At 42.0% G+C, this 20,141-nt stretch overlaps 1 protein-coding gene across 1 annotated transcript in view; it reads right to left on the reverse strand.

Moving 5' to 3' along the window:
* The window catches only part of HADH (hydroxyacyl-CoA dehydrogenase), a 128,020-nt gene that overhangs the window by 27,264 nt on the left and 80,615 nt on the right, over window positions 1–20,141 (reverse strand). Inside the window, exons 3-4 of the mRNA XM_033956337.1 lie at window positions 18,624–18,781; window positions 4,470–4,596 (exon numbers count right to left, since the gene is read on the reverse strand). Of these exons, the coding sequence (XP_033812228.1) occupies window positions 4,470–4,596; window positions 18,624–18,781 (285 nt within the window). The remainder of the gene's footprint in view (window positions 1–4,469; window positions 4,597–18,623; window positions 18,782–20,141) is intronic.

The raw sequence follows: 20,141 nt of genomic DNA on the forward strand, positions 1-20,141 counted from the left end.
ATGGCTACCTAATTGTCTGTTCGAATGAATACCACTTGATTGAGGAGGCAATCCTGGAATATATGTGGAGCATTTCAGATTGCTTGGAGCTTGAGGAAATTGATGTGGAGAGTTTTCAACTGCCTTGCATATTAAGGCTGTCTAGGTGAGTTCCCCAGCTGAGCATGGAAGCATCTTTGGTTAATATATTTTGATGTGGTGGTGCATGGAACAGAAGGCTTCTGGAGAGCTTGGTTGATAAGAGCCACAACTTAAGAGAATGACAAAGGTTGGAGGTTACTTGTATCTTTTGGGATAGTGTTCCAGTAGACTGAGACCATTGCATTGAAAGAGTCCACTGAACTACTCCGAGATGCGACTAGCAAATGGAGTTACATGAACAATGGATGCCATGTGGCCTAGAAGACGCATCATCTGGTATGCAGTGATGTGTTGGAGGCTGGCACATACTGGATACTTTCTGGCTATACGCAGGAAACGAAGACGGGAAACTGACAGGGTTGACCGTCAGTCTAGAAGAGATATGCAGGCAGATTGATAGGCTTAAAAACAATAAATCCCTGGGACCGGATGGCATCCAACTGAGGATAATCAAGGAACTGAAAAGGGCTATAGCTGAGCTGCTCCAACTAATAGCCAATCTGTCGATCAAATCAGGAAAGATTCCTGAAGACTGGAAAGTGGTGAATGTTACGCCAATCTTCAAGAAAGACTTGAGGGGAGATTCGGGAAACTACAGACCGATGAGTCTGACCTCAGTACCAGGAAAGATGGTAGAAGCTCTGATAAAGGACCGCATCATTGATCACCTTGATGGACTCAATCTGATGAGGACCAGCCAGCATGGCTTCAGCAAAAGAAGATCTTGCTTGACGAACTTGCTGCACTTCTTCGAGGGAGTAAACAGGCAGATAGACAAGGGTGACCTGGTCGACATTATATAGCTCGATTTTCAGAAGGCATTTGACAAGGTTCCACATGAACGACTACTTCGAAAAATTGCAAGCCATGGAATTGAGGGTGAAATACTCACGTGGATTAAAAACTGGTTGGTGGACAGGAAACAGAAAATGGGGGGTAAATGGACAATACTCGGACTGGAAAAGCATCACGAATGGAGTGCCATAGGGTTCAGTGCTTGGACCCGTGCTCTTCAATCTATATATATAAAATCGGATGGATGTATGTATGTGCCGCGATCACGCAAAAACGGCTTGACCGATTTGAACGAAACTTGGTATGCAGATCCCTCACTACCCGGGATGATATGTTCTGGTGGTCTCGCGGCCCACCTGCACACATGGGCGGAGCTACTAACAGATAATCGGATTTCACCCATTCATGTCAATGGAAAAAATGTAAAGAGCTGCCAACGCAAAAACGGCTTGCCCGATTTGAACGAAACTTGGTATGCCGATCCCTCACTACCTGGGGTGATATGTTCTGGGGGTCTCACGGCCCACCTGCACACGTGGGCGGAGCTACAAACATAAAATCAGATTTCACCCATTCATGTCAATGGAAAAAATGTAAAACAGCTGCCAACGCAAAAACGGCTTGCCCGATTTGAACGAAACTTGGTATGCAGATCCCTCACTACCTGGGGTGATATGTTCTGGGGGTATCGCGGCCAACCTGCACACCTGGGCGGAGCTACAAACAGAAAATCAGATTTCACCCATTCATGTCAATGGAAAAAATGTAAAAACTGCCTCCGCAAAACCGGCTTGCCCGATTTGAACGAAACTTGGTATGCTGATCCCTCACTACCTGGGGTGATATGTTCTGGGGGTCTCGCAGCCCACCTGCACACATGGGCGGAGCTACAAACAGAAAATCAGATTTCACCCATTCATGTCAATGGAAAAAATGTAAAAAAACTGCCATTCTCACAGTAATTCCAACTACCTGGGGTGATATGTTCTGGGGGTCTCGCGGCCCACCTGCACACGTGGGCGGAGCTACAAACAGAACATCAGATTTCACCCATTCATGTCAATGGAAAAAATGTAAAAAGCTGCCATTCTCACTGTGACCAATTTGGACGAAACTTGGTATGCAGATCCCTCACTACCTGGGGTGATATGTTCTGGCGGTCTCGCGGCCCACCTGCACACGTGGGCGGAGCTACAAACAGAAAATCAGATTTCACCCATTCATGTCAATGGAAAAAATGTAAAAAGCTGCCATTCTCACAGTAATTCACAAACGGCTTGACCGATTTGAACGAAACTTGGTATGCAGATCCCTCACTACCTGGGATGATATGTTCTGGGGGTCTCGCGGCCCACCTGCACATGTGGGCGGAGCTACAAACAGAAAATTAGATTTCACCCATTCATGTCAATGGAAAAAATGTAAAAAGCTGCCATTCTCACAGTAATTCACAAACGGCTTGACCGATTTGAACGAAACTTGGTATGAAGATCCCTCACTACCTGGGGTGATATGTTCTGGGGGTCTCGCGGCCCTCCTGCACACGTGGGCGGAGCTACAAACAGAAAATCAGATTTCACCCATTCATGTCAATGGAAAAAATGTAAAAAGCTGCCATTCTCACTGTGACCAATTTGGACGAAACTTGGTATGCAGATCCCTCACTACCTGGGGTGATATATTCTGGGGGTCTCACGGCCCACAACTCTATGTTGCTTGCTCAAGGGTGGGTTCACCCAAGAATTTATTTGTTCTTGCTCCAGGAGGTGAAACTAAAATTGTTGTTTATAATCACGTTTTGCGTTAGTTGTATTGTATTCATTTTGTCAAATATTTCACATTATAATTTGAATATTGTACTTTTTATTAAGCTGTAAAACAATAATTTCATTCACCACTATAAAGTATCTTTATTTCAATCCATTTACTGTGTTATTGCTATTATTAAATACCCGTGCAACGCCGGGGCATCAGTTAGTATATTTATAAATGACCTGGAAATTGGTACAACGAGCGAGGTGATTAAATTTGCAAGACAATATGAAATTATTCAGAGTAGTGAAGAAAAAGAAGGATTGCGAAGACCTACGACGTGACAAACACGCTCGAGAAATGGGCCACGACATGGCAAATGAGGTTTAACGTGGATAAGTGTAAGGTGATGCATGTTGGTAACAAAAATCTTAAACACAAATACAGGATGTCTGGTGCAGTACTTGGAGAGACCCCCCAGGAAAGAGAATTGGGAGTACTGGTCGACAAGTAAATGAAGCTGTCCGCAGAGTAAGCAGCGGCGGCAGCGAAAAGGGCGAACAGAATACTAGGAATGATTAAGAAGGGGATCACAAACAGATCGGAGAAGGTTATCTTGCCACTGTACTGGGCCATGGTACACCTCCACCTGGAATATTGCGTCCAGCACTGGTCGCCGTACATGAAAGGGGCACTGTCGGGTGGGGGGGGAAGCTTTTTTCCATTTTTTTTTTTATTGGCAAGGTATTTTGCACGTGCAATACACACAAAATCTGTGCCATAAAAAAAAAGAAAACCAGCAGAAGCCATGACAGCAAGTGACAGGAGGCTCTGCCCCGACTCAATCGCTCACTGAGCGATTGAGTCGGTGAGTTTGCATGCAAATCATTTGCAACTCTGTGCAAATCATTAGCATGCAAAAAAGATAGTTAATCAATCATTGTTTCCAAATTGGCCAGAGAATCGGCCAACAGCGAGTTGAATCACCATCTTTAGTGAATCTCAGCCTCTGTTGGCTGTGGTTTATTTAACTTAATTAACATTTGTTTAGGTTAATTAACATCTCTCCTTAACATTGTGGGCTTATAGGGGAATAATTGCTATTTACCAACAGTGTATTCTGTGAAAATCCTTTTTGCCTTTGTGAAATTATTGATATTACTATACGATTTCTGTTTCCTAATGCATGTATGTGCTATATGTTCAATTAAAATTGAATATAGAAATTATATAAAGAAAAGGAGTAATCTGAAGCGCATTTCACATTGTTCCAAGATTGAATGAATTAGTAATTCTCTTTCTTGCTATTATATTAATGCACATTCAGCTTGCAACACATATAGGGACTGGTTGGTTGAATGTCAACCTGGGTGTTTCTTTATAACAGAAATTTTGTTTAATACTTCAGAGGATCCTATAAATTAGTGTTTTTGTATCCACCACATTATAAAAAATTGTCTCCTTCTCTCAGGAGAGCAAACATGTGCAGCTCAAATTAAAAAAAAGGGCAGGTCATACTGCATGCAACAGGGTATTCTTGCCTTCAGTCTAATTCAAAAAACCTGAAGCATGAAGGCCAAAAAGGCTTCTGAATTTTTTCAGAGAATCTCACCAAAAAATTTCACAGAATGTCAACAGCTCCTTGATGAGAACTATTGGGAACATGCTCTGAGCTACAGCTTATTCCTTGGCAAGGGCAAAATATGGTTAGTTTTGTAAGAGCAACTCTCTCAGTTAAATGTAGTCCATAAAAAAAAAAAAAAAACCAAAACCAAACCTACCTCCACAAGTTTCATCATAGGCACAGGGTTAAAAAAATGAAGACCACCAAATCGATCCTGTCTGCTGGTACGGTTTGCAATCTGCGTGATGGGCAAAGATGACGTGTTGCTAGCAAATATTGTATGCCTAAAGGAGGGAAGAAGACAGAACAGAGGGAGTGTCAATAACTGCCGCCTCCTTCAAAAGGACAACTCCATACTCGTAGGACTGTCCAGGTCAGAGTCAGACCCTGATGCTCAAAAGGTTTCCGTGCCAGTAAGACTCATTAAAGCTGTTTTACTCGGCATGGAAACTCCTCCTCCTGATGTTCAAAAGGGTTCTCCAAGGCTGCTACCAATCCTCGTAGCAGCCACCGAGAACCCTATTCAAATGCATTTCCTATAACGAGCTTTCCTTGTGATGCACAAAAGGGAACCTCCTCCCCATCTCCAAGGAAATTTTCCGGCAGCTCTGGAGCTGCTGGTAACTGTTGTGCAGCAGGGGAAGCCCTGAAGCCACCAGCATTTTTAGCAAGTCTTGTGGCTTCACCTGCCAGCTCATTCAAACAAAAACACACCCCATGGCAGCAATCTGGACAAGATGGCTTACAGTGCTAGTAATGCAAAACTGTGTGCACTCAGTCACACACCAAGAGCCATATTTGGCTACGATTTTTTAGATACAAATTTGCTTGTTTCTCAAAGTTCAACTCTACCCTACAAAAAATTATGCCTAATTTCAGATCAATAAAATGATTTTCACCTGTAATTCTGCATACATTTCAAGTAAGTAATTGGTGTTTTAACCACTGCTCAGATGATAGTAGCAGGTAAATAATCATATGACCACTCATGTTTTTATTACAAAAGGGACAAGTTGAGATTCAAAATGCTGATAAAAGCCATTGTAATACAGATTTTTTTTTTATATAGCAATAAGAATACATTGGTTTCAAGCTGATTGGCTCTAAGTGAAAAACTTTTTAGAGTGTTCTTTAAAAAATTCTGCAAAAAACAAGAAAATACCAGTAGTTACTAACACAGAGAAGCCTCAAAAGACTCATGTTGGAAATATTGTTTCTATCCTTAAAAGAATTTGACCAAGGTAATAAATATTTAAGCTGCAAATTCATAAAAATAAATAGGACTATTCAAAGGGAAAAAAATGTTTCTTACCTGATAATTTTCTTTCCTTCCCAGAACAAATGGGTTATGTCCATCTACCAGCATATGGAGACAAAGAAAAATAGTCCAAAGAGCTTCGCCAGTTAAGGGTATCATGCAGTCTGAAATATTCAAGTATTTCAAAATAGCCAAATAATGGTGCTCATAAGATGTATAGTTGATAAATGGAAAAAAATAAAGTTCATTATGCCTATAATGCTATAGTGTTATTAGACATACAGGTATTTCACTCAGTCAGATGTGAGGTATCCAAGTGAAGGACATGAAAAGCAGAAGCTATATAACCTGTATGAAGAAAACTCTTTAGGAAAACCAGAGATGGAGGGCTTCTGGATTCATCTGGCATGACTAAAGAAAATGTAATCAAAGGAGTAGACCAATGTTCCCTCTAATTTTTCATGTGCGCAAAAAATTTCATCTGTGCGCATTTTAAAGAAAATCTACATTTGTGTGCTCTATAAAAATGATTGCCAGAGGGCCCAGAGTTCAGTTATGGGCAGGTCTTTGAGTTTAGTCTGAATTAACAAAAGCACAATGTAATTTTAGTTACACTTTATGTAACATAAAGTCTCATTTCAATAAACATAAATTATGTTTCATTGAAATGTTTCATTGAGCGCTACCTACAAATAAGGTATCATTGTCCTTTCTACTTAAAATTTAGAAAATAACAGCAATTTAGTTTTCAAAGTTTTTCCCTGCGATCTTTCATATTTATCCAGTCCGAATAAATTGTCAAGATCTGTTGAGCCTCCATCTTGAAGGTAACTTTTAACACGCATCAGCATTTCCAAATGCTCTAAATGTAAACTATTCCTTTGTTTAGTCTTCAAATTGTTCATTAGACTAAAACCACGCTCACAATCTGAACTAGATGCTAAGAATGTGGCACCAATGTCCATCAATTTTGCTAAATCTGCAAATTGATCATTCTGAAATGCAAATTTTGTCATATCTGGAAAGCAGTTTACTAGATTGCTTTTGATTTTTTCTGCAACAAGGAATTTAATAATAACACTTTCCTCTGGAAGAAATTGTTTATACTTTAAACAAAGAAATCTGATATGTCCATTTCCGAAGTCGAAGTCGCATTGTGATATTGCTGTACAGTCAAAAGCAGACCATTCCTCAACTTCAATTTCAGGAAATCTTTCACCCAGATGCAAACATAGGATGTTGATGAAGGTTAATATGGAATTAGTATCCACTGAAACTTTTTCTCCAGACCTCATCCTGTTGTCAAGAAGACTGTTGACTTTATCACTCCACTTAACCTTGTCGCCTAAGTATTGCATTCGAAGTTTGTTCAATTTACCCTTGCAAGATGATAAGCTTCCAATGGTGTCAAACCATGTTTTTGAAATGCCATGGTTAAGGAAGCCAGTTCTGATAAGACATCATTCAAAACTTCAAGTGTAATATGAAATTGTTCACTGTTCAGCTTCTTAAAGAAGTACTTTTCAATAGGATCATTATCTTTGTCTTCTTCAAAATATTTAACGGGATCATAATTTTGAATAATTGCTTTTAAGTGCAAAGTGTCTAGATAACCAGCGCACTTCATTCAAGGTCTGAAAGCAATTGATTCACATTCAGATGCATCTGCTATTTCTTGAAATTTGCATCGTTTAGTAGAAGACCGACAGAACACCGTGTACACAGTTCTCATTACAGTTTCTACTTCTTTCATCAATTTTACTTCTTTCCATGAATCAGAAAGTCCCAAATCTTCCCGATGTGCAACACAATGTTACAGCACTAAATGTGGAATGTCTTTTCTCAGCTGTGCTGCAACACCATCTATTTTGCCCAACATAACAGAGGCACCATCAGAGGTTAACATAACCATTTTATTCAGGTCAAATTCATGTTTCCTATAGAATTCCCTAATTGCTGTTACTATTGATGTAGCTTCACATGCTTCCAACTGTAGCATCCCACCAAATGATGTCCTATAACTCATTTGAATTGACTGGCCGATACTTAAAGTAGATTATTAAGTACTTGTTGGCAGAAATGTCTGTGCTTTCATCAACAGTTAACATATGATACGTTGCTAATTTAAATGTCTGCCATACGATCATCTTGCACGATGCCATTGATAATTCCAAGAAAGAGGGGGTAACCAGCCAGGTGGATAAAGGGGAATTCATAGATATCATTTACCTTGACTTCCAAAAAGCCTTCGACAAGGTGCCACATGAAAGACTACTAAGGAAGCTATGGAACCACGGGGTGCAAGGGGAGGTCCACCGATGGATCAAAAACTGGTTGGCGGACAGGAAACAGAGGGTTGGAGTAAAGGACCATTACTCAGACTGGCAATGGGTCACAAGCGGAGTTCCACAGGGGTCGGTGCTGGGACCGCTACTTTTCAACATATTCATTAACGACCTGGAGGCAGGAACAAAATGTGAGATTATTAAATTTGCAGATGACACCAAACTATATCGCAAGGTAAATAACATGGAGAAGATCTCCAAAAAGATCTGACAACACTGGAAGAATGGGCCAAAAAATGGCAAATGAGTTTCAACATAGGGAAGTGCAAAGTCGTACATATAGGGAAATAGAACCCGATGTTCACTTACAAAATGGGGGGGATCAGCGCTAGGGGTGAGCGACCTTGAAAGAGACCTGGGAGTGATGGTAGACACAACATTGAAGGCATTGGCGCAGTGTGCAACAGCCTCAAGGAAAGCAAACAAAATGTTGGGTATCATTAAGAAGGGTATCACGACCAGAAAGAAGGAAGTCATCCTGCCACTGTATCGTGCTATGGTGCGCCTGCACCTGGAGTACTATGTTCAATTCTGGTCGCCATACTTCAAGAAGGACATGGAGGTACTTGAGAGAATTCAAAAAAGAGCAACTAAGCTAATAAAGGGTATGGAGGACCTCTCATATACTGACAGACTGAAAAGGCTAGAGCTTTTCTCCCTGGAAAAGCGGAGACTTAGAGGAGACATGATAGAAACCTTCAAGATCATGAAGGGCATAGAAAAAATAGACAGGGACAGATTTTTCAAATTAAGGGGATCAACAAGTACAAGGGGGCACTCAGAGAAAATGAAAGGGGAGAAGTTTAGAACAAATGCTAGAAAGTTCTTTTTCACACAGAGGGTGGTGGATACATGGAACACGCTACTGGAGGATGTGATAAACAGGAGCACACTACAGGGGTTCAAAGAAGCTTTGGATAGGTACTTGGAAGACAAAGGGATTGAGGGGTACAGATAAGAGTAGAGGTAGATTATAGGGATGGGATTAGAGGTAAGTTATAAAATTAATCAGGGATCACTGTTCAGGCACTAGGCCTGATGGGCCGCTGCGGGAGCGGACCGCTGAGCAAGATGGACCTCTGGTCTGACTCAGCGGTGGCAGCTTCTTATGTTCTTATGCATAGTTTTTGTTTCTCCAGCTATCAGGTATACTAACATACTTCGCCATGTGCTCATTGATATCTTGAACAGAGAGCATTGAGATATTCATCTTAATGGCCAGCACAACACTGTCGACAAGAACCTTAATTTCATCAGGACTTGAACGCTTCCGTTCATTACTAATTTGCCTGTTTTCTTTTTTGGTTGGGTTTTCAAGCAACATGTTAACCAGTCCCCCTCTTAAATTCGGATTTTTACTTCTGAGTTTCCTAATATTGTCGGTATGAGATTTACCTGATAGAGGGCATTTCAGAACGTCCAGTTTCCAAACAACATCCCATATTTTTCCAGTAGAGAATTTTCCAGTTGCTTTGGCATCTTGACAATAACAACACACAACTCCATCGTCTTCGTCATAGGTAAATATTTCACGCAGTCAAACACGCATTGTATTTCGAGATTCCGGTGTTTCCGTTTCAACAATTTCTTCAAGCCATTCAGACCTAAAAGCTGTTGCAACTCTCTTGCATTTTACACTTTTCACCATTCGCGGTTTAGACATTTTAAGAGTTATATCTGGTTGCAATTTAATAAACGAATACAGTTATACAACCGCAGTACCACGCTGCACACTACGATTCTACGAAATAAATATGTCGGAACTACAGGAAGTCAAAAAATTGGAAGTGTTTCATATCCTATGGGCCACGTGACGTGTCAAGTTCAACTGCCAAAGATAATGGAATCACGTGAATGACTTAAAATTTATATTATAGCGCTTCAATAAAATGTGATAAATGGGAAATCGGAACAGCTGGTCTTCTGCAACATTTCATTTTAGCAGTGAAAATCATTTTAGGCAAAAATTTATATTTTTGTGCGCTCTATTTTAATTTGTGTGCGCGGGTTCGGCAAGTTGTGTGCGCACGCACAAGCGCACAGCTTAGAAGGAACAGTGGAGGAGACTATCACCTTTGCACGGCTAATCACTAGTCCAAAAAGAGAGCAGAGTGTGCCTAGTCTTCAACAAATATGATCAAGTTTCTTTAAAAATTTGATATACCACTTAAAAAGTTGTCTAAGCAGTGTACAAAACTAGAATATTAAATATTAAAATCTATTGGGAGACATAACTAAGACATAAACAATATCAAACACATATATACAAGTGGGTTTTTTTTTTTCCTTACATCTGATGTGCTTTTCTACTATATTCAACATAAGAGTTTTTTCTTGTAGAACTGTGAAACTGAGACTTTTCCAATTCTCACAATATGATAGAAGAACATGAAGCCACATGTTAGGATGGCACTTGTGACCCAAATAGCTCTCTGTTGCATAGGTGCATTATGTGCAAGCACTAAATATGTGTCTTCCTAGAAACTCCGCAGGATGTAGAGGCAAGATGCCAGTCTTGAAGCTGATGAGTAGATCACGTTGTAGCCAAACCAAAAAGCAACCAAAGAAACTGTTGCTAATACGACAAAGGAAATTCATGGAGAGAGCCATACTAGAACATGCAAACAGAGTAGCAGTGAAAATATTGAGAAAATAGAATCCCAAAACAGAAGAGGTAGGATTCCATTGAAAAAGCTGTAGAACTGCAGTGTACAATTTGTTGTTGGAATTGTATCATGTCTCCCCATTATGTGGGTTTGAAAAGGAATTATGTATGTATGATTGATTATGAATTGTTTATGAGATTCCTTTTTTTCCTTTGTCTTATTGGATATTGTAAATATTCAAAATTATGATTAAAAAAAAAAAAAGAGGTTTCAGATCACTAACAGCAGATCAATTTCATGTTTAAGTTCTTTCAGTATCCTGGGATGTATACCATCCGGTCCAGGTGATTTATCACTCTAACTTGTCAATTTGGCTTAGTATGTAATTCCAGGTTCACCAAGATTTTTCAATTCCTCCGCCTCATCACCCTTGAAAACCATTTCCAGTTCAGATAGATTTCTTACATAATCTTCAAGATTTCATTCAGTCTCTCCGCACCTTTTATTCTGTCCAAAAATACTAGGGCTAGAGGACATGTAATGAAACTAAGTAATAAATTTAAAGCAAACAGGAGAAAATATTTTTTCACTCAATGTGTAATTGAAATCTGGAATTCGTTGCCAGAAAATGTGGTGAAAGCAGTTAGCTTAGCAGGGTCTAAAACAGGGGTGTCAAAGTGCCTCCTCGAGGGCTGCAATCCAGTTGGGTTTTCAGGATTTCCCCAATGAATATGCTTGAGCTCTATTAGCATACAATGAAAGCAGTGCATGCAAACAGACCTCATGCATATTCATTGGGGAAATCCTGAAAACCCGACTGGATTGCGGCCCTTGAGGAGAGATTTTGACACCCCTGGGCTAAAACAAGTTTGGATAATTTCCTAAAAGAAGTCCATAAGCCATTATTAAGATGAATGTGTGGGATCCACTACTTACTCCTAAGATGAGCAACATAAAATCTGTTTTACTCTTTGGGATCTTGCCAGGTACTTGTGACCTGAGTTGGCCATTGTTGGAAACAGGATATTGGGCTTGATAGACCTACTATTTATCCAGTATGGCAGTTATATCTTTTTGGATGCTGAGCTAGTGCAACAGGTTAACACGCTAATAAAGTACAAACATTTTAAGAGGCAAGAAATATTATTCATAGGGATTCTTCCTTTTCATGTATTTTTGAATTTTGGGCTTATTCTGTAATCATTCTATTTCTCTGTTTTTCTACTGTACACTTTTGTATGTTTAGTTCATTGAAATCAGATTTTATGTTAAAGGATGGGGATGACACTGGATTAGGACAACAGAAAGTCCATGGTACCATGTTTAGTTTCATGGAGCAGGAGTACAATTGTGCTATGACTCATGGAAGCCTTGTCCCAGAATACTTATTACAGAGCCTGGCTGCTTTTTATGTGAAGTGTGTATGCATTCATGCAAGAACAATGTAACTGAAGGTGACAGGTGTTTTATCACTTAATAGGTCATTACTGTTCTCCATGCCCACAACATAATATTGTACCTGACCCTCCAGGTGTTACAAATATTTAAGTGCCAATCATTTTGTCATGTCCATATCTGTCTGCCATTAACAGATCATATGAAGATCTGAAAAATATTTTAGTTTTTAGGGAGGTTCAGAACTGGACAGTTAAAAAAACAAAATACAAAACCCACAACCCAAACAAACCCAATAACTTCACTACAAAATACCTGGCATTTTATGACTGCCTGTTTCCAAAAAAGTCTTACATACCATCATAGCTTTCAACATTACATCTTTTAACAGAAAACTTTCAAAATACTTTGAGGATTATTCAGTCACACATTTTTTCCATAAAATTCAAACATATACCACAAATACAATACAGCATGCTCACAATTCACTTCCCCCACCACCTGGCTTCTATATAGAAAAGGTTGCTATGTACATAATCTTATTCCTGAGAAGGAACAGGCAGTCTTACACAACCATGGAGGCAGCTACTGTACACGTCTGTGGTCCAGTTATTTGCACTTTAACAGTTTGCCATAGTCACACAGGGCATGCAACAGTGAAAAGTGGAAGCTGTTAAATTAGACTTTCTGCATCTTATGTCTAAGTTGACATCCATTAGGTGCCACACTTTATATAACCATCATAAGGTCTGGGATAATTACTTAACTTGGAAAACCAAAGATTTAAGTTAAAAGGATTTTTTTTTGGGTGGAGGGGAAGGGGAGACACGGACACCATATAAGACTCTTCCACTGTTAACATTATTAGTTTTGTACTTAGCACCCGAGAGCCTTTCTTTGCCTGTGGGGTTTGAGATGGGAAAGGAGTGGGGTAGACTGAGATATAACCGATATAGGCCCAGATTCACTAAAGATAGCAACTTAATTGCTGTTGGCCAATTTGCAAAACAGCGATTGATTCACTATCAAGTGAATCGGGGCAAGCAAACTCACCAACTCAATTGCTTAGTGAGCGATTGAGTTGGTGCAGAGCCCAGATAGTAGTGACAGGAGAAGCAGTCTCCTGTCACTGCTATCAGGGTTTCTGCTTTTTTTTTTTTTTTTTTAATGGGACAGATGTTCTGCGTGACTTAAACGCACACCATCTGTCCCATTAAAAAGCCCTCCCCGATCCACTGACTGTCCCACCCATGAACCCCCCCAAAATGGCAGGAGGAATGCCCACTCCCTTCTGCTACTAGACACCCGCTGCTGATGCTAAGGAATGGCAGGAGGAATGTCCACACCCTCTTGCCACAATACACCACCCCTGCCTGCAGATGCTAAACTATTAAATATGGCAGGAGGGATGCCCACTCCCTCCTGCCACCAGACACCCGACGCCAACGAATGGCCAGCAGATTGCCCCCTCAGCCTCACATCCCCCCTCGGCCCCCCCTCCTCCCTGTTACTTTCATTGGATGCAGGAGTCCCTCCTGCCAGTGGAGTGCCCCCTCCTTCGGCCTCACATCCCCCCTCGGCCCCCCTCCTCTCTGTTACCTTTCATTGGGAGCAGGATTCAGGGTGGCAGTGAAGCAGAAAAGGTCAGAGGACTGGAAAATAGCAAAGATATGCAGATTCCACTCAGAGCAATGAAGCAGAAAATGGAAGCATTTATCTCTGTCAATAGCACAAATAGTTGAGGTATTGAAGAAACTTGATCATGGTGTATCTATACAACGGCTGACTAAAGAATATGGTGTGGGAACAACATTCATATATGACTAAAGAAACAGAAAAGTTGTTGGAAGTTTTACAGTGAGAGTGATGACCAGAAATTAATGAAAAACAGAATAACATTGCATATGGCAAAAAAAAAATTAAGATTTAGATCATGTACTTATTGAGTGACTTTGGCAAAGAAGGTGTGAACACATACCATTGACTGGTTTGATGGTAATGATGCAAGCCAAAAAATACCATCAAGAACGGAACATTGACGGATGTGTGAATTTTCAGAAGGTTGGCTACAGAAATTTAAGAAGAATTATGGTGTTAATATCTCAATTTGTGGTGAAAAAGTTGCTGATGATTATGAGGTAGCTGAAAGTTACACTGATGAATTTGCTAATAGGATATCTGATGGAAACTTTGATCTTGAACAAGTTTAACAATGCTGATGAAATAGCTCTCTACTGCTGTTATGTTCATTAACTGACACCAGCTGATGAATGAGCACCATCTGGTTTTAACAAAGGAAAGGGTAACTGTTCTTGCATGTACCAATGCTGCAGGTACACACAAATTAAAGTTGGCAATGATTGGAAAAAGTCAACATCCCCAATGTTTCAAAGGTATAAGTCATCTACTTTTGGACTATTATATTAGCAAGAAAGCATGGGTAACCAGAGAAACATTTACCACTTGGTTCCATAACCACTTTGTGCCAGCAGCAAAAGCTCATTATAAAGAAGCTGAACTGGAAGAGAACTATGAAGTTTTACTGGCTCTAGACAAGTGCTCTGCATATCCACCTCAAGAACTTCTTGTGAAAAATGTTTTTGCCATTTATCTCCCAGCCAATCCTTACTACAAGCCTTGTGACCAAAGAATTTCACAGTCAATGAAGACCAAGTATAAAGTTTTCCAAACTGCATCCAGATATACTCCTGAACATCAGGGCTCTATCTCCACCTGCTGGTACGTATGTGCTATCCCCACTGGTCTCTGGATTTATCTGCTGCCGGTGCTAAGGAATGTTGGATATGGTGGTGGAGAGGGAACAGTGGCACAGATTGAAAGAGATGCAAGACTGAGGAATGTTGGTGAGCAAGAGCGTGTGCTGGTAGGGCTAGTCTCAGTTGGAGTGCTGGTCTTTGACCAGAGGGCCATCGCGTGAGCGGACTGCTGGGCATGATGGACCACTGATCTGACCCAGCAGCGGCAATTCTGTTCTTATGGAGGGAATGGAGGGAGAGATGTGGCATGGTGCTGGAAAGGGGTGATAGGAGAAATGTTGGGCATGGGGGAAAGATGCTGCATGTGGTCATGGGGGGGAAGAAATGCACACTGGATTCCTCCCTTTCCCTCCCCCACCCACCCTCATTCCCTCTGCAGCAAGGGAGAGAATGAAAGAGATGGTGAAGTCAAGAGAGAGAAGGAAATATGTGGCATATGGGGGTAGAGGAGAGAGGAAGAAATGCTGTGCAGGAGTGGTGAGGGGAATAAGAGGGAGAATGTTCAAGGCTAAAAGGGAGGGAGGATGCTATACAATGGGAGGGAGGGAAGAGAGAAATGCTGGACCATGGTAGGAGGAACCAATGGACAATAACGATTTCAAGAAGAATTTGCAGAAGACAGGAAAGCAGAAGAAACTGTAACTAACTTGATGGAAAAATAAGTTTCCAGACAACAAAGGTAAAAAAAGGAATTTATTGACTGAAATATGTTAGCTTTGGGAAATGTATATAGCAGATGTCTATGTATTGTGTTCAGCAGAAAAGGAAATGCACTTCTAGTTTTATTTCTCCACTGTAGAAGTACTTGCTGACTCTTACTATGGCTGGTGGGGATCCCTCCAATGGCAGCCAGAACTGTCCTCCACCAAGAGTAGAAGTTGCTGGCAGCATCCCTGAGCCACTGAGGTGCCAGCATGTGTGTCTCAGAGACGCTGCTGCTGCTGTCTTCCAATCACAGCAAAAAGAACCACTGGCCACCTTCAGAGAAGTCCTCAGCTGGAGTATTTATATTTTATATTTACATCAGAGGATCTGGCAGAGAACAATTTACAAAGTAGGTATTCTTTCCAATTAATATTTTCAAATTAATAAAGTGTCTCTGCTTATTTGTAAATGGGTCTCTACTAAAGCCTTTAATTCAGTACCATAATTAAATTAAATAACTACTTCTGAATTAAATTAAATTAAATTAAATAACTACTCTCCAAGACAGAGCCTGCAACTTGGGACAGTCATATGTGCCAGCCTCTTGCATCATAATCCAGAGGTTGTCAACCCAGTCCTCAGAGCACATCCAGCCAATGGGAATATCCAAAAAATCATAACTGGAAGGGTATGCACTGAAGACTGGGTTGACAACCTCTGATGTATATCAAGGGAGCTGCCCACGTCAATGTCGTCTCTCTTTGACGTCGCTTCCGGGCCCCCTGCCTAGGAAGTGACATCAGAGGGATAGCCAACGAGATATGGGCAGGAAGTTCATGTTATTGCTCCCGCCTGCAAAATTAAAAAGGTACAGGGGAAGGGGGCACATGCACGGCGGGGAGGGGGGCGCTACCACCCAGACACCATTCACCCTCACTACACCAATGGCCCTAGGCTAGGGGATGAAAAAGATTACTTATGGGGATAGATTTGATTCCAGTGGGGACGGGTTTGATTTCTGTCCCTGTGCAATTCTCTGCTTAGAAAATCTGAACTAGAGAATGACACGGGGAAAAATACTGTCCCCGTCACCGCCCCGTCCCCGGACCACCATCCTCTGCACCACACCCATCTCTGCAGTCCCCTTCACCGCCCCGCTGTCTCTTTCACCGCCCTGGCCCCGGCCCCATCTTCAACGTCTTCTCCTCTCCATCCCCCCACCCCCAGCACCCTTCACGCGGTCCAGCAGCTCCCCCCCGCCGGCCAGCCATGCATTTCCCTCCCTCCCTCCTTTTCCCTTACCTTTTCTTCTTAAAACTGGCGATTTCTATAAGGCTACGAGCTGTATTACAGCCGGAGCCTTGAAGTCGCGTCGGGTTGCCTGCTAGAAGTCTCCTCCGGAAACAGGAAGTTGCGTCAGAGGAGACTTTTACCAGCAGGCAACGCGACACGACTTCAAGGCTCCGGCTGTAATACAGCTCGTAGCCTTATAGAAATCGCCAGTTTTAAAAAGAAAAGGTAAGGGAAAAGGAGGGAGGGAGATGCATGGACGGCCGGCGGGAGAGAGTGGGCTGTCGGTTCGAACGCTCGATCACCGCGCGTTCACTCCTTGTTCATCGCCCCGTGCTACCATTCACAGGGCGGTGAATGGCCTCATCCCCGAACTCGCGGACATTTTTTTTGGTCACCGTTTTGACGGGTTACCCGCGGCTAAACGCGGCTAACCACCACCGTGTCCACTCTATAATCTGAACCCACCATTAGTTTGCAGCTTTCTTTTAGAATGCAAGAAACTCACCCCTCAAGGGAGTCAGAGTACTCAGCTTTGATGCAGAAGCTGTGTGGTAACATTTTCCATCAACCGGGCCAAAGTTTCACAGCTCCCAAAAAGAGCTGCAGGATGCCTCCCACCCCCAAGACAAGAGACTCCCGTAACACACACTGTTTGGCAGAAGGGAAAGCAGGGAAGACAATCCAAGCTATTAAGCCAATGTGTTGTGAGCATTTCTAACCACATTCCCTTCACATAAATCAACACTATGTCACTTCAGTGTGTGCAGAGAGCCATTAAACACTGCAAAATAAATCTGGGCTAAAAACAACATTAAAGAGTGTTTTTAACACAAGATACTCAAGAAAGCAGTTTCCATGCTAGTAAACACTGCTACAAAGTTTATTTTTCTGCTATGATCAATGTACATACCATATATACTCTAAAATAAACCAACCCAAATACAAACTGAGGTAACCTTCCCCCCCAAAAAAAGAAAAAAGAAAAAAGGTTGACTCAAATATAAACCTGGGGGGAGGGTGTTAATATTTGCAGAGCCCTGCACCCAGCACCCCCCCTCTCATCCTTGCCTGATTCTGCACCCAGCCCCTCTCCCTCCCTTCCAGGCTCTACATCCTGTTCCCCCTCTCTCCCTGTTGTGAATCCAGCCCCCTACCTCAATCCCTCTCCTGTCCTGTTGATCTCTGCACCCAACCCCACTCCTCCCTTCTGATGTCTTACAGGCCTCTACCATGCCTGCCATAAGACCTAGTAGTCCAGCAGTGGGCCGGGATAGGAGGGATCCCTCCCACCTCCTGTCCTGGCTGACTAAGAAGTTTTACCTCCCCCCCCCATACCTTTTGAATCCCTGGTGGTCCAGCGGTGAACCGCAGCAGGAGCAACCTTCTTTCGCTCCTGCCCATGCAGAGTTGATAGCTGATTGGTTGCTGCGAGAACATGTGGCAACCAATTAGCTAGCGGCTCTGCATGGACAGGAGCAAATGAAAATTGCTCCTGCTGCAGTTCACTGCTAGACCACCAGGGATTCAAAAGGTATGCAGGGGAGTGGGAAGGGAGGTAAAACTTCTTAGAGTCAGCCGAGGCAGGAAGGATCCCTCCTGTCCCGGGGATTTAACAGGTACACTGGGGTGGGGGGGTATACGGGAGAGAGATAAAAGTTGTTAAGGGAGGGATCCATCCTGTCCTGGCCCACAAGGTCTTACATTAGGCAAGGCAAAGGCAAAGGCCTACAACAAGTTCAGGAGGGGGGGGTTCCGATCAGTGCTGACCCAAATGTAAACAGAGACCCCATTTTGTGGCAGTTATTTGGGCCAAAAATCTCAGTTTATATTAGAGTATATATGGGATTTACACTTTGAAATCTGCCTATTGTACCTGCTGAGAGCTACTTTCTAAGTTTTGAAAATCATACAAAGTTGTTGCCAATTCCTGTCTTAACCTCAGTCTGCAAATAGCTCTACAGAATGTTTATGGCCTGCATAATTTGTACCTACTCTGGAGCAAACTTGTCCAGTGTGCTGAAGAGCTCATTCTTCACATTCAGGTTTTCCACAATAGCCTCCACCACCAGGTCAGTACTATGTACCACAGATGCTGGGTCAGTGCTCACTGTGATGTTCTTTAAAATCTTCTCAATGAATTGAGAACTAGCCTGGAAAATAAAAAGGTGGTGAAATGTATTAACTTATTTTCCTTGAGTCCTCTCCAGATGGGTTGAGTCCCCCTACCAGTAAAGAGATAGAGATACTGAACTGTTCCAATGACATCACTAGTATAAGGGCTGGTACGAACTAGAATTCTCCAGTATGTTACTGCCAAAACAGAACCAAGTCCACCTTACCACACACCAAATTTGAACCCCATGGAAACCACTGCAGCACATTATGACACTTGAACTATATGCAAAACATAGGGAGAGAGCAGGATAAGCCCCTCAAAAATCTCTTGCACCATTTTCCAGGGCAGGCCCTGAAACTGGTCTAGCAGGACTCAAGAAAAGTTAAAAGGCATAAATAAATTTCACCTTCCTTATACTGTTAAACCTGTCCATACGAAGAAAATATACAACAGGGGTGTCCAAATGGTCTATCGCAAAGCCAACACGAGTCGATTGCGATGCCTTTGCGATCTTTTTCTTCTTGCCTCCCCAAGCCAGGCCAGGCACATACAAGCACCGGACCCAGAAGCCTTCACCTCCAACGTCAATTTTGACATCAGAAGGAAGTTCTGTGCCAGCCAATCGCTGCTTGGCTTAGAACTTCCTCTCCGATGTCAGAATTAATGTCGGAAGTGAAGGCTTCTAGGTCTGGCGCTTGTATGCACCTGGCATGGCTTGGGGAGGCAGGAAGAAATTGGCGTGGTGGCTTGGGGGAGGGGCAGGGGAGAGAGAAAGAAAGACAGAAATAAAGAGGGGGCAGGGGAGAGAGAAAGACAGAAATAAAGAGGGGCAGGGGGAGGGAGAAAGAAAGAGACAGAAATAAAAGGGGAGGGGGCAGAAAGAAAGAAATATTGGATTTACAGAAGAAGGAAGTGCAACTAGAGACTCATGAAATCACCAGACAAAAAGGTAGAAAAAATTATTTTATTTTCAATTCAGTGATCAAAATGTGTCCGTTTTGAGAATTTATATCTGATGTCTATATTTTGCACTATGGCCCCCTTTTACTAAACCGCGATAGTGGTTTTTAGCATCGGGAGCTTTGAGGGGCATTCAGCGCAGCTCCCTGTGCTAAAAAACGCTATAGCGGTTTAGTAAAAGGGGAGGGGGTATATTTGTCTATTTGTTACTGAGGCGACATTGCATATTTTAAAGTTATCTGCTTTGACCTCTGAAAGAAAAACAAAAACCCAAATTACAAATAATTAACATTTTCTCTGCGAACAGTGTGCTTTGTGTTTTTAAAAATTTTATTGCTGGTAGATCATTTTGATTTGGTCATTTTAAAAGTACCATATTTTTCATTCCATAAGATGCAATTTTTTTCCACCCAAAAGTGGTGCATCTTATGGAG

The sequence above is a fragment of the Geotrypetes seraphini genome, chromosome 1, assembly GCF_902459505.1.
Source record: "Geotrypetes seraphini chromosome 1, aGeoSer1.1, whole genome shotgun sequence".
Lineage (NCBI taxonomy): Eukaryota > Metazoa > Chordata > Amphibia > Gymnophiona > Dermophiidae > Geotrypetes > Geotrypetes seraphini.